The 11,570-nt window shown below is 39.6% G+C and overlaps 1 protein-coding gene across 2 annotated transcripts in view; it reads right to left on the reverse strand.

Moving 5' to 3' along the window:
• Positions 1-11,320, reverse strand: part of LOC128663831 (motile sperm domain-containing protein 1) — a 48,200-nt gene extending 36,880 nt beyond the window's left edge. For both annotated transcript variants that reach the window (XM_053718356.1, XM_053718355.1), the window contains exons 1-4: positions 11,274-11,320; positions 9,045-9,309; positions 3,208-3,283; positions 2,904-3,115 (exon numbers count right to left, since the gene is read on the reverse strand). In XM_053718356.1, coding sequence (XP_053574331.1) covers positions 2,904-3,115; positions 3,208-3,283; positions 9,045-9,243 — 487 coding nt within the window. In that variant the 5' untranslated portion in view covers positions 9,244-9,309; positions 11,274-11,320. The remainder of the gene's footprint in view (positions 1-2,903; positions 3,116-3,207; positions 3,284-9,044; positions 9,310-11,273) is intronic.
• Positions 11,321-11,570: the final 250 nt, after the last annotated feature.

An 11,570-nucleotide genomic window follows, 5' to 3' on the forward strand; every position in this document is an offset into this window, starting at 1 on the left:
AGGTGAATAATTTGCATATTGGCATCACAGATGAAAAAATTGGCGACCCTCAGCGCCTTAATCTTCTCCTGTATCTCATCAATGGGGGTCTCCCTCTCGACCATTTCACACAGGGATCCACACCAATATGTCTCAGCTCCAGTGACCACTGCAACGGCCGCTACTGGCTGAAAAACAAACCCTGTGTGCTGAAACATCTTTCTCAACGTGTTTTCTAGCTTTTTATCCATGGGCTCTTTAAACAACGAACTATCCACGAGGGGAATAGTCGTCCACTTTGCGATCGTAGAGATAGCCCCATCCACCTTAGGGATGGTCCCCCACAACGCAAGCTGAGAGTCTGGAATGGGGAACAGTTTTTTAAAAGAAGAAGAAGGGGAAAAGGATGAACCTAATCACTCCCATTCATTCTTAATAATATTTGCCATCTTAACGGGAACCGGGAAAATCTGAGGTACTAACCTGTCCTCGTATACCTTGTCAAGCTTAGGAATCGCAGGTTCCTCCGGGATCTTAGCTTCCGGAACCTCCAGAGTAGCAAGCACCTGCCGCAGCAGAAAGCGCAAATTCTCCATCCTAAACCTATAACCAGGCTCCTCCGCAGTCGGAGGTTTAGATGACGCAGACTTCGACCCAGAAGTGGCCTCCTCCGAAGAGTCTGAGTGGGCCTCGTCATTGTATAGAGCCTCTGGATCTTCCATCGGCATAGACAAACCCTGGGCCGGGCCGCCATGATACACCCTAAGCTTGCACTTAGCAGCACGTGGTAAGGCATGGATAACCTTAGAAACCGCTGATTCCAGTTGGTCCACAAAGTCTGACGGCAACGAATCTCTCCCGAAGGAGTAACGGTTGGGCCCCGGGGCGCTGCATGTGCAATCGGAGATGAATGTAGGGAACGCACCTCACCGGGCAAAGAACGCTCAGAGATGGATGGCTCAGTAATACTAGACATCTGTTTACATTTAGATGTTGTAACTTTATCAAGGCATGTAGAACATAGTTGAGCAGGCTGATCTACCAGAACCTCCTCACAATAAACACAGGAATGAGACTTTGTTAAAGAGGGAGAGCCCTCTAACGCGTCAGAGTCCTCCAAAGCGTGTACTTTTGATCAGACTAACTAATTTACAAAAAGGGCACCTTTATACTGCCAATGGCTGGGGCACTCACCACCTCCTAGAACCCGGACCACAGAAACCGTTTACGTCTCCTGCGCCACAGATCAACAGAGATGGAGAGATAGGCAAACCCAGTCACATGGAGTGCCTGGCAGGACCGCCCCTGCACTGGGGAAAAATGCACCAAAAATGGCCGCACAAGATTCCCGCAAATAACCTGAAAGTTCCACACAATGCCAGAGCCTCATCTTGCACATAATGCAGCAATGACACCATAAACAATATCATGTTTAACCCCCCTGTTCAATAATCCCCTTTCCAGGAATATTAACCCTTGATTCTGTAAAGATAAAGAGGCGCCACACTGTGACCCTGTCTTCTATGTTATCATTAGTAATAAAAAATGAAACATTTTAACCAGAATCTGCGCCGTGGAACAGGAACACGGCCCTTCAAGTGTGACAAGTTAGTAGCCTCGCTCCTGACATGGACTTGAGTGTAGAAAGCAGGCAGTGAAACTCGTCAACGCTGATTGCTTGTGGAGCTGTTAATGAGTCAGGATGGTTTCGCAGAAAGACTCTCCCTACATCTCCGGACTCTAACTTTCGCCCAGGCTCTCACTGAGAGGCTGACAAGACTACTTAAAACTCTGGTCCTATGCGAAGATTACTACCCTCCATAAGAGACTACTCCGAAACTCTGGCACTTCTCTGCCATCCTCCTGTGACAAAGGCAAAGAATGATTGGGGGATGAGGGAAGTGGGGAGGAATTTAAGCCTTTGGCTGGGGTGTCTTTGCCTCCTCCTGGTGGCTAGGTTCTTAATTTCCAATAGTAATGAATGAAGCCGTGGACTCTCCTCCCCTTTAGATGGAAACCTAAACTCACAGAAAAAATAAACAAAGCTATCCAAAATAAAAAAATTAAACCTAAACTAATACCCCTATAAAAATAAAAACACCCCCTAATCTAATACTAAACTACCAATAGCCCTTAAAAGGTTTATTGCAATGTGGGGGTTGGCGGTTTAGGGGTTAATATTTTAATTATGTTATTTGCAGATTAGGGGTTAATTACTTTATTATTTTGCGATGTGGGGTTGTCGGTTTCGGTGTTTGTTAATACCTTGTGCGGGAGGTTAGTTTTTTTTTTCATTTCTTACAGGCAGTTGTGCGGGCTATTGTGTGTTTTTTTTTGTTGTTGTTGTTTTTTTTTTTTTTAAAGGCTTCGCTTGCCTACGCTGCATCCAGGTGGATTCTTTCACCACCCTGCGTGCGCAACTGGCGACGGACGTGTTACAAACGCGTTTTATAGTTATATACACACACACATATATATATATATACATACATACATACACACACATACATTAAACCTATGCGGATGGCCACAAGAAGAAATACGTTTTCGTCTAGCAACTGATATACACACATTATATAATGCTTTCAAAATTGGAAGTTTTTGATTTTTTTAATAGTTTTTGAATCTTGACATAAAATATTCTAATCTGGATACAGACATATAAGCATTAAGCTTATGAGTATGGCCTGAGACAAAATGGGTTATACTATTTTTCACTAGCCCTTTTTCTTCCCCCTGATTTTAAAAATGTGAAGTTTTTGATATTTTAATACTTTTTGAATCTTCATATCCTTTTATGTCATATTATGCATTTATGTAATATTTAATTTATTGTTTTTATCTTAAATGTACTACATATGTTTAGTATTTAGTTCCCGATATGTAACATTTCCAGTTAGAAATGAAGGATGAGTATTTCTTACCTTGTCGGACTGAGAACACCTGTGGTGGTTGGTTCCAGGATAGTGGGACTTGGGGACTCCTGTCTCTCTGTGCCAGTTTTGTGGGGTGCAATGTAGCAGTGATGTCCTTCCTTCCTCCTGCACCTCGACCTCCCCCTTCTTCCCAAACCTCAACTCGAAACTTATCTGTAGTGCCATAATGTCGTGCACTGATATCCCTGTGCCGGGTAACTCTGAGCAGAAGAAAAGAATGTAAACAAAAACAGGCTAAAAAAGGTTTCTAAAATTATGGGTTTAAGCAGATTTTTTTTAAACGGAATCTCACATGTCAATGCATGAATTCGGTTTGACAAGACCTTCAGAATCCACCACGGTGTACCGCAACGGGGCAGTGGAAAGAACTGGGAAAGAAAAAAGGCAGTTTAATTGCACTGTTTCAGAATAACAACAGTTTTCTTCCAGTCATGTGATATCTATTGAAAAGCATTGACATGCAGTGCAATGATTAAAATAGCCAGTAGGTGGAGCTGTACGCTTGTGTTGCAGCAAAGATATGCAAGTCAAGCAAGCTAAAATTAATCAGTATAACTAGACCTGAGCTATCGAGCAGCTTTCATAGGAACAAGATCTTCCTGTCTATAAATCAGTCCAGATTGGAATGCATAGAAATAATTGTTTGAAGAAAAGTGCAAGTAAAGTTTGTGTTGTGTGATTATTTTATTAGGTTTATAATGATGTTTAGCAAATGTTTTTGTTCATTTAACTTAGTTTAATTATATATTCTGTGTTGTGTGATTATTTTATTAGGTTTATAATGCTGCTTAGCATTTAAGGTCTTCATTTCAAAGCTTTAAAAATAATGTATTAGGTGTTACTTATGATAATTTTGAGAGGGGCCTGGAACCTAACTCCCTCACTTCCCATTGACTTACATTATAAACTGGGTTTTAATTTACAACGGTTTCGATTTACAACCATTCCTTCTGGAACCTAACCCCGGCGTAAACTGAGGACTACCTGTATATATGTATATGCATTTTGTGATTGGATGATGGCTGGCACATGATACAGGGGGAGGGAAAATTGGATTAACTTTAAAATCTGCAAGAAATTATTCTACTGTCCATTTCAAATTCAAAGTATGTGCTATTGCAATGTCTTTTTTTTTTCCGTATTTAGGGGTCCTTTAAAATCAAACATGGCAATGCCCATTACTTTATAGAAACTCTGCGGAATTTAGGAAATCAACACTTTTGGAAATTAACACTCTTCAGAATTAAATTACTGTAAAGGGGGGCAAAATAAATAATGAACGTATACTGCAAAGGTTGTTTTTTTTTTAACTACACACAATTAAAGGGATAGTAAAGTCCATATTAAACTTTCATGATTCAGATAGGGCATGTAATTTTAAACAACTTTCTAATTTACTTTTCTCATCAAATTTGCTTTGTTTTCCTTAGTTTTGTTATTCTTAGTTAAAAGATAAAACTAGGTAGGCTCATATGCTAATTTCTAAGACCTTGAAGGCCACCTCTAATCTAAATGCATGTGAAAGTTTTTCACAGCTAGAGGGAGTTAATTCATGTGTTTCAAATAGATAACACTGTGCTCACGCATGTGAAGTAATTTAAGAGTCAGCACTAATTGCCTAAAAAGGCAAGCCTGTCAAAAGATCTGATAATAATAAAGGAGGCAGTCAGCAGAAGCTTAGATACAAGGTAACTACAGAGGTAAAAAGTATATTAGTTTTGTTATTCTTAGTTAAAAGCTAAAACTAGGTAGGCTCATGTGCTAATTTCTAAGACCTTGAAGGCCACCTCTAATCTAAATGCATTTGAAAGTTTTTCACAGCTAGAGGGCGTTAGTTCACGTGTTTCATATAGATAACACTGTGCTCACACATGTGAAGTAATTTAAGAGTCAGCACTAATTGCCTAAAAAGGCAAGCCTGTCAAAAGATCTGATAATAATAAAGGAGGCAGTCAGCAGAAGCTTAGATACAGGGTAATTACAGAAGTAAAAAGTATATTTCTATAACAGTGTTGGTTATGCAAAACTGGGGAATAGTAAATGAAGGAATTATCTATCTTTTTAAACAATAACAATTTTGGTGTTTGCTATCCCTTTAAACATTTTATATTACAATCTCATACTGTTTAATATCCTTTTAAGGGAACCCCTACAAGCCTACCCTTGGCAACTAAGGGATCACAAAACACAATCCCCTTGCCAACGCCTAAGAGATTCTTTACATAACACCCCACAAAGCATCCACCAGCACATAAGAATAGTGTAATGTAATGCAATTGAAGATGCCTTTTGTGGGTCTCAGCACTGGCTAATTATATCCAGCTACTGTTATTAATTTGTCCATCTTGAATGTGATTGTCTGTGAAAGTATATTGATAATAACAGGGTTGACATTTTTTATCATGTATGTGAAAGAGCATCCGTTAAACACGTTAAACATATTTTTATATGAAAAAGGTATAGCTATATAAATTTAATGTGAAACTAAAAGGAAATGCATGAGTAGGAATTACATGAGACCTTGGACCCAACTGTTTTCTGGCTGAGACTAACAACTCCCACAGAAAAAAAAAAAAAAACGTATTCAGCCCAGAAACATCCATTAAAAAAAAAATACACAACACATTTTAAAACATTATTTTTTTAGACATGACAGAGAAAATCTTTGAGTATCATATCCCTTCAACATCCATGTTGCTAAAAGTGTGGTTTAATTGGAAAAATTAAGATTTGATCATCTATAATCATACATTTTGTAGCTGACATAGTATGATCTATTTAGAAAATTGTGAAGGTAGGGAATTCCTGATTTAAAAGATCATACTGTATATACAAATGCTCAAGACAGATCTACAGCCAGTCTTGAGAGACATATGAGTAATAATTGTACACAGGTATAAAGAAAAATCAATCATTAAACCGTGCATTGTGTAAAGCCCTAAAAAGACTTTATTGGCACCTTTTCTTTAAGCTTGATAATGAAAGGAATCAACTGCCTTGCATTCTGGGAAGAAAAGACATCTATTGATCTGCTTGCTAAATGTGAGGCACATAGTTTTACTGTTTTAACTGAAGAAATATCTAAACTTCTCACATTTCACGGTTATGCCAAAAATACACAAATAAATTGAGACAAACTACAAAATGTCGGCCATGTTCACTACTGCAATAAAACATTTTTTAAAGGTGGGGTTAATACTAAATCTACACACACACACATATACTGTGTATATATATATATATATATATATATATGTGTGTGTGTGTGTGTGTGTGTATGTGTGTGTGTGTGTGTGTATGTGTGTGTGTGTGTGTAGGGGTAATGTATTTTTAGATGGCTAGCACTCACAGTATAACAGTATATACCGTACAGTACAACTGCCTGGGGTGCAACTTAAATAATGTGCATTCAGCAAAGAAAAAGCACTCACCAGGACATTTATTCATGGATGTGGTGAATAAATGCACTGTATTTTAAAGTCCTGGTGAGTGCCTTTTCTTTGCAGGATATATATATATATATATATATATATATATATATATATCCTCTCATCCTTCTCCTCCTTTTCCTGCCCTGACCAATCTATCTGCCACTATAATTCCACCCATACATCCGTCCTTGACAATCTGGCCCCTCTTACCATAGCTCAGAAATCACATACTCATCCTCAGCCCTGGCATACTCCTCTGACACGATACCTACACAGATGTTCCCGTACTGCTGAGCGGCACTGGAGAAAATCTCGGAGTTCAGCTGATTTCCTTCATTACAAATTCATCTTGAACTCCTTCTATTCTGCCCTCAATCTCTTTAAGCAACATTACTTCTCTACTCTTATCTCTAATCTTTCTTCAAACCCAAAACATCTGTTCTCCACTTTCAATACTCTTCTCCGCCCACCCCCACCTCCTAATACAACTTATCTGTCAGCTCAAAACTTTGCCAGCCACTTCAATAACAGAAATCGACTCCATCAGAAACGAAATCAGCTCTCAACATACTTACATTCTCTCACCCCCTCAAACGCTCGCAATCAACCGCAACCCACATAGCTATAAACTTAGCTCTTTCTCCCCTGTTACTGAGGAAGACGTTTCTGCACTTATACTGCACTCTCACCTCACTACCTGTCCCATTGACCCTATCCCCTCACAGCTACTCCCCTCCCTCTCTTCTATCCTTACCCCTATACTAACACACATTTTCAACCTCTCCCTCAGCACCGGTATATTTCCCTCATCTCTGAAACATGAACTGGTCCCACCTATCCTCAAAAAAACCTTCCCTTGATCCAACCTCCCCATCCAACTACCTCCCTTTTTCCCTCCTCCCTCTTGCCTCAAAGCTTCTCGAAAAGCTAGTATATGCACGTCTATCCCATATCCTTACATTACTGCAATCTGGATTTCGTCCCCATCACTCCACAGAGACAACAATCGTTAAGGTTACCAACAACCTACTTACAGCAAAATCAAAAGGCCACTTCTCTCTGCTTATCCTCCTTGATCTGTCCGCAGACTTTGATACTGTTGACCACCCTCTTTTGCTCCAAACCCTCCAATCCTTCGGCATTTGTGACAAAGCCCTCTCGTGGTTCTCTTCCTACCTGTCAAACTGTACCTTTAGTGTAGCCTTCTTTGGGTACTCCTCTGCCCCGTCACCACTTTCTGTCGGGGTACCGCAAGGCTCTGTCCTCTGTCCCCTTCTCTTCTCAATCTACACGTCAACATTAGGTTCCCTAATTAAGTCCCACGGTTTCCAATATCATTTGTATGCAGACAACACCCAAATCTACTTCTCTGCACCAGACCTTTCTCTTTCCTTGCTAACCCGTGTCACTAACTGTCTTTCTCACATCTCTTACTGGATGTCCTCTCACTACCTCAAGCTAAATCTCTCCAAAACTGAGCTCCTTATTCCCCCCCCTTCTTGCAAAATCTCCACCCCCAATCTCTCTATAACTGTAGAGAACTCCATCATTACCCCTACCTCGCATGCCTGATGTCTCGGGGTCACATTTGACTCAGATCTTTCCTTTACTCCTCACATTCAGTCTTTGGCTAAAGCCTGCCGCTTCCACCTTAAAAACATCTCTAAAATTAGACATTTCCTTACACAAGACACAACTAAGATTTTAATCCACTCTCATCCTTTTCTGCCTCGATTACTGCAACTCTGTCCTCTCTGGTCTCCCCAGCTGCCGCCTAGCTCCTTTACAATCCATAATGAATGCCTCTGCCAGGCTCATCTTCCTTACATGTCGCTCTTCATCTGCTGCACCTCTCTGCCAATCCCTTCACTGGCTTCCTCTTGCCTCTAGGATTAAACACAAAATTCTCACTCTAACATGCAAAGCCCTCAACTGCACTGCTCCCCCCTATATCTCAGACCTTGTCTCCAGATACTCTCCCTCCCGTCCCCTTCGCTCTGCTCATGGCCTCCTACTCTCCTCCTCTCTTGTTACCTCCTCTCACTCCCGTTTACAGGACTTCTCCAGACTGGCTCCCAACTTGTGGAATTCTCTGCCTCAATCCACAAGACTCTCCCCTAGATTTGAAAGCTTCAAGCGCTCCCTAAAGACTCTACTGTTCAGGGATGCATACAACCTACGCTAACCTTTCTTTATACCAGTTCCTCTCCTCCATTGCTATCCCATGAACCCCCATAGCATGTAAGCCTAAGAGTCCAGCTGTTTGTAGATCACCTTCTTAAGAGTATTCTTCAACCATTGGTATTTGGTGGAGCAAAGTTTTGGAATATAGAAAGGTTGTTGATAAGGAAAGGGCAGATATTACATTGTCAAATATGACTCTCCTTGTATATACACCCAAATGGATGTAGTTTTAACAGGTACGTTTAGTATTTTTGTGTTTTACTCTTTGAGTTACACGGTACACCCATAAAAAAAATAATTAAAAATGTTAAAAATCTAGAAACTAACATCCAAAAAAAATTTGAAGAATTTTAGGTGCCTACAGTATGTTTACCTGCCTCAGTCAGTAGTGCTACAGTTGTCCTTTTTTTAACAATAACCCAAAATATAATTCCCCATACACATCTCTTGGAAGCCAAAGTATCAACTCTATACAAAAGTTTCATTTTTATATCCAACCAAGTGCCTTGCTCACCTTTGTATCTCAGTACACGGGGGAAGGGGTTGTACAGCGTCAGGACCTGCTTGTGGCTAGTTTGGTCATCAGCATAGAAATCCAGTCCAGGAGGGAAGATGAAGACAGGGAGGGGTGAGTGTGCAGCAGAGGGCAGATGGTGCTCTGTGGTTCCCCTTCGCTGCTCCTCCTCCCCCCTTACAGGGCCCCCCCGTTGCATGGTACCCTAAGTGCGGGGGACATCAGCAGACAGTACAGCCACACTGGGGCATGTGTTAACAGGGGTCTAAGAGAAGGCATAAAACATAGGGAATACAGGAAAAATATTAATACATACAAAATACAGTATATTATGGGTATGTAGATAACACCAGTCTAAAAAAGCTTAAACCTTCCTGTTCTGTTAACTTAGGGACAAGTTAATATGTTGTGCCTTAGACCACACAATAATTACAATAAACAAGGTGGGCACCAGAGTTATTGTAGCAAACAGGGACATATGTATTAGGTAGAAAAAGGATATACTGTATATAATCCCAAGTTTAATCAGTATCTGTTTCCTCACTAGTCTCTGCTCTAGTTCTAGGTTTTCAGCTCACTCTTTCTAGAATCTAAGTTTGACCAAATGAAAGCAAAAGGACAAAAGTAAATATTTCTGATAGGTGAAAATTATACAGTTCATATCTTGTAAGGTTGAACATTTAAAGGGACATTAAACCCAATTTTTTTTTCTTTCATGATTCAGATAGAGAATGCCATTTTAAACAACTTTCTAATTTACTTCTATTATCTAATTTGCTTCATTCTCTTAATATTCTTTCCTGAAAAGCATATCTAGATAGGCTCAGTAGCTTCTGATTGGTGGCTGCACACAGATGCCTCATGTGATTGGCTCACCAATGTGCATTGCTATTTCTTTAACAAAGGATATCTAAAGATTGCAGCAAATTAGATAATAGAAGTAAATTGGAATGTTGTTTAAAATTGTATTCTCTATCTGAATCATGAAAGAAAAATTTGAGGTTTAGTGTCCCTTTAATTGCAATGTATATGATCTCTTGGAGGAACATACAACCCAAAATATTTAGTAAATGATTCCGAAACACCATACAATTATAAGTGACTTTCCAATTTACTTCTATTATAGGATTTGATTCATTCCCTTGGTATCCTATATTGAAGGAGCAGCAATGCACTTCTGGGAAGTAGCTGAACTTGACAAGGGAGCCAATGACAATAGTTATATATGTGCAGCTACCAATCAGCAGCTAGCGACTGCCTCCCAATAGTGTATTGCTGCTCATGAACTTACTTGGGTATACAGTTCAAGGCAGGAAACCAGGAGACCAAAGCAAATTAGATAAAATAAGTAAATTGAAAGGTTGTTTAAAACTGCACTATCGGAATCATGAATGTTTAATTTTGACTTCACTGTTCCTTTAATCGACACCCTTTACTCTCAGATATATACCACTAAGGAACAAAATTCAATCAGCTCATCTGTGACTGATTTACATTCTAGGATTATTGAAATTTATATTATAACTGACTGCCCCTGGAGCAAGCATAATAGCCCATATAGGAAAATGTACTACAAATATCATTGGTTGTAAATTTGTGTAACTGAAATGGAGATGTTAGTATTGACCTAAAACTGTGATTACCAGTTTATGGTTTGTTTTGCTTTTGTGATACTCCTTGAAGTACTGCAGCTATTCGTGAAACATCCAGATTCTCAGTGCCAATAAAGCAACACACTAATTTAAGTTATTTAGAGAATGTATATTATCTGCTATGGTCATAAGTCTACCACCCAATGCTGGTTTACTTTAAAAGGTAATGTACTTAATATTTCTATACAAAATTTATAGAAGGAAAAAGCAATATGCTCACGGATCTAGGAGAGAACAGCAAAATAAAACTATTTTGAGAACATGAACAAAATTGTCATTTGGAAACAGCTTTCTGCATAATTAAATGACTGTTACATAATGTGACAAAAATACATCATACTAAATAGCTTTACTGAGTGAATAAACATACCATATGTGGGCAGTGTGTACATTATCAGAGTGATGATAAAACATAGAATGACGTAAACAAAACAATACAGGCTCGTTAACAAAACTCATGATTTTCATCTTTCGTTATGTCACTGGTTATTAACACATATGACGTATAAAGTGCGAACTGTAATAGTCTCCCCTCTCTCAAATTCCACTAAAAACAAGACTGAAGCCTTTAACCTACCACTTCCGCCATCATCTGCCACTGCTTCCATGACGTAACCACTCCCATCGATCCCATTGGTTGATAGAAAGGCCTGCCAGCAGGTCACTCGGTGGGCAGGAATTGCAACGTAGCGTGGGGATACGCCTACCACACACGATTGGACAATAATTTATTTATCAGCTGATCTTCCTTAGGGTTGCTTAGTAACTATGGACCGAACTAGCTGTTAGAAAAATGTTTATTCACGAAACGTTGCAGAATGAACCTTAAGTAATCACATGACGTCGTACCACCCCATTCTGATTCCTGTTTTGA

The sequence above is a fragment of the Bombina bombina genome, chromosome 6 (genome assembly GCF_027579735.1).
Source record: "Bombina bombina isolate aBomBom1 chromosome 6, aBomBom1.pri, whole genome shotgun sequence".
Classification (NCBI taxonomy): domain Eukaryota; kingdom Metazoa; phylum Chordata; class Amphibia; order Anura; family Bombinatoridae; genus Bombina; species Bombina bombina.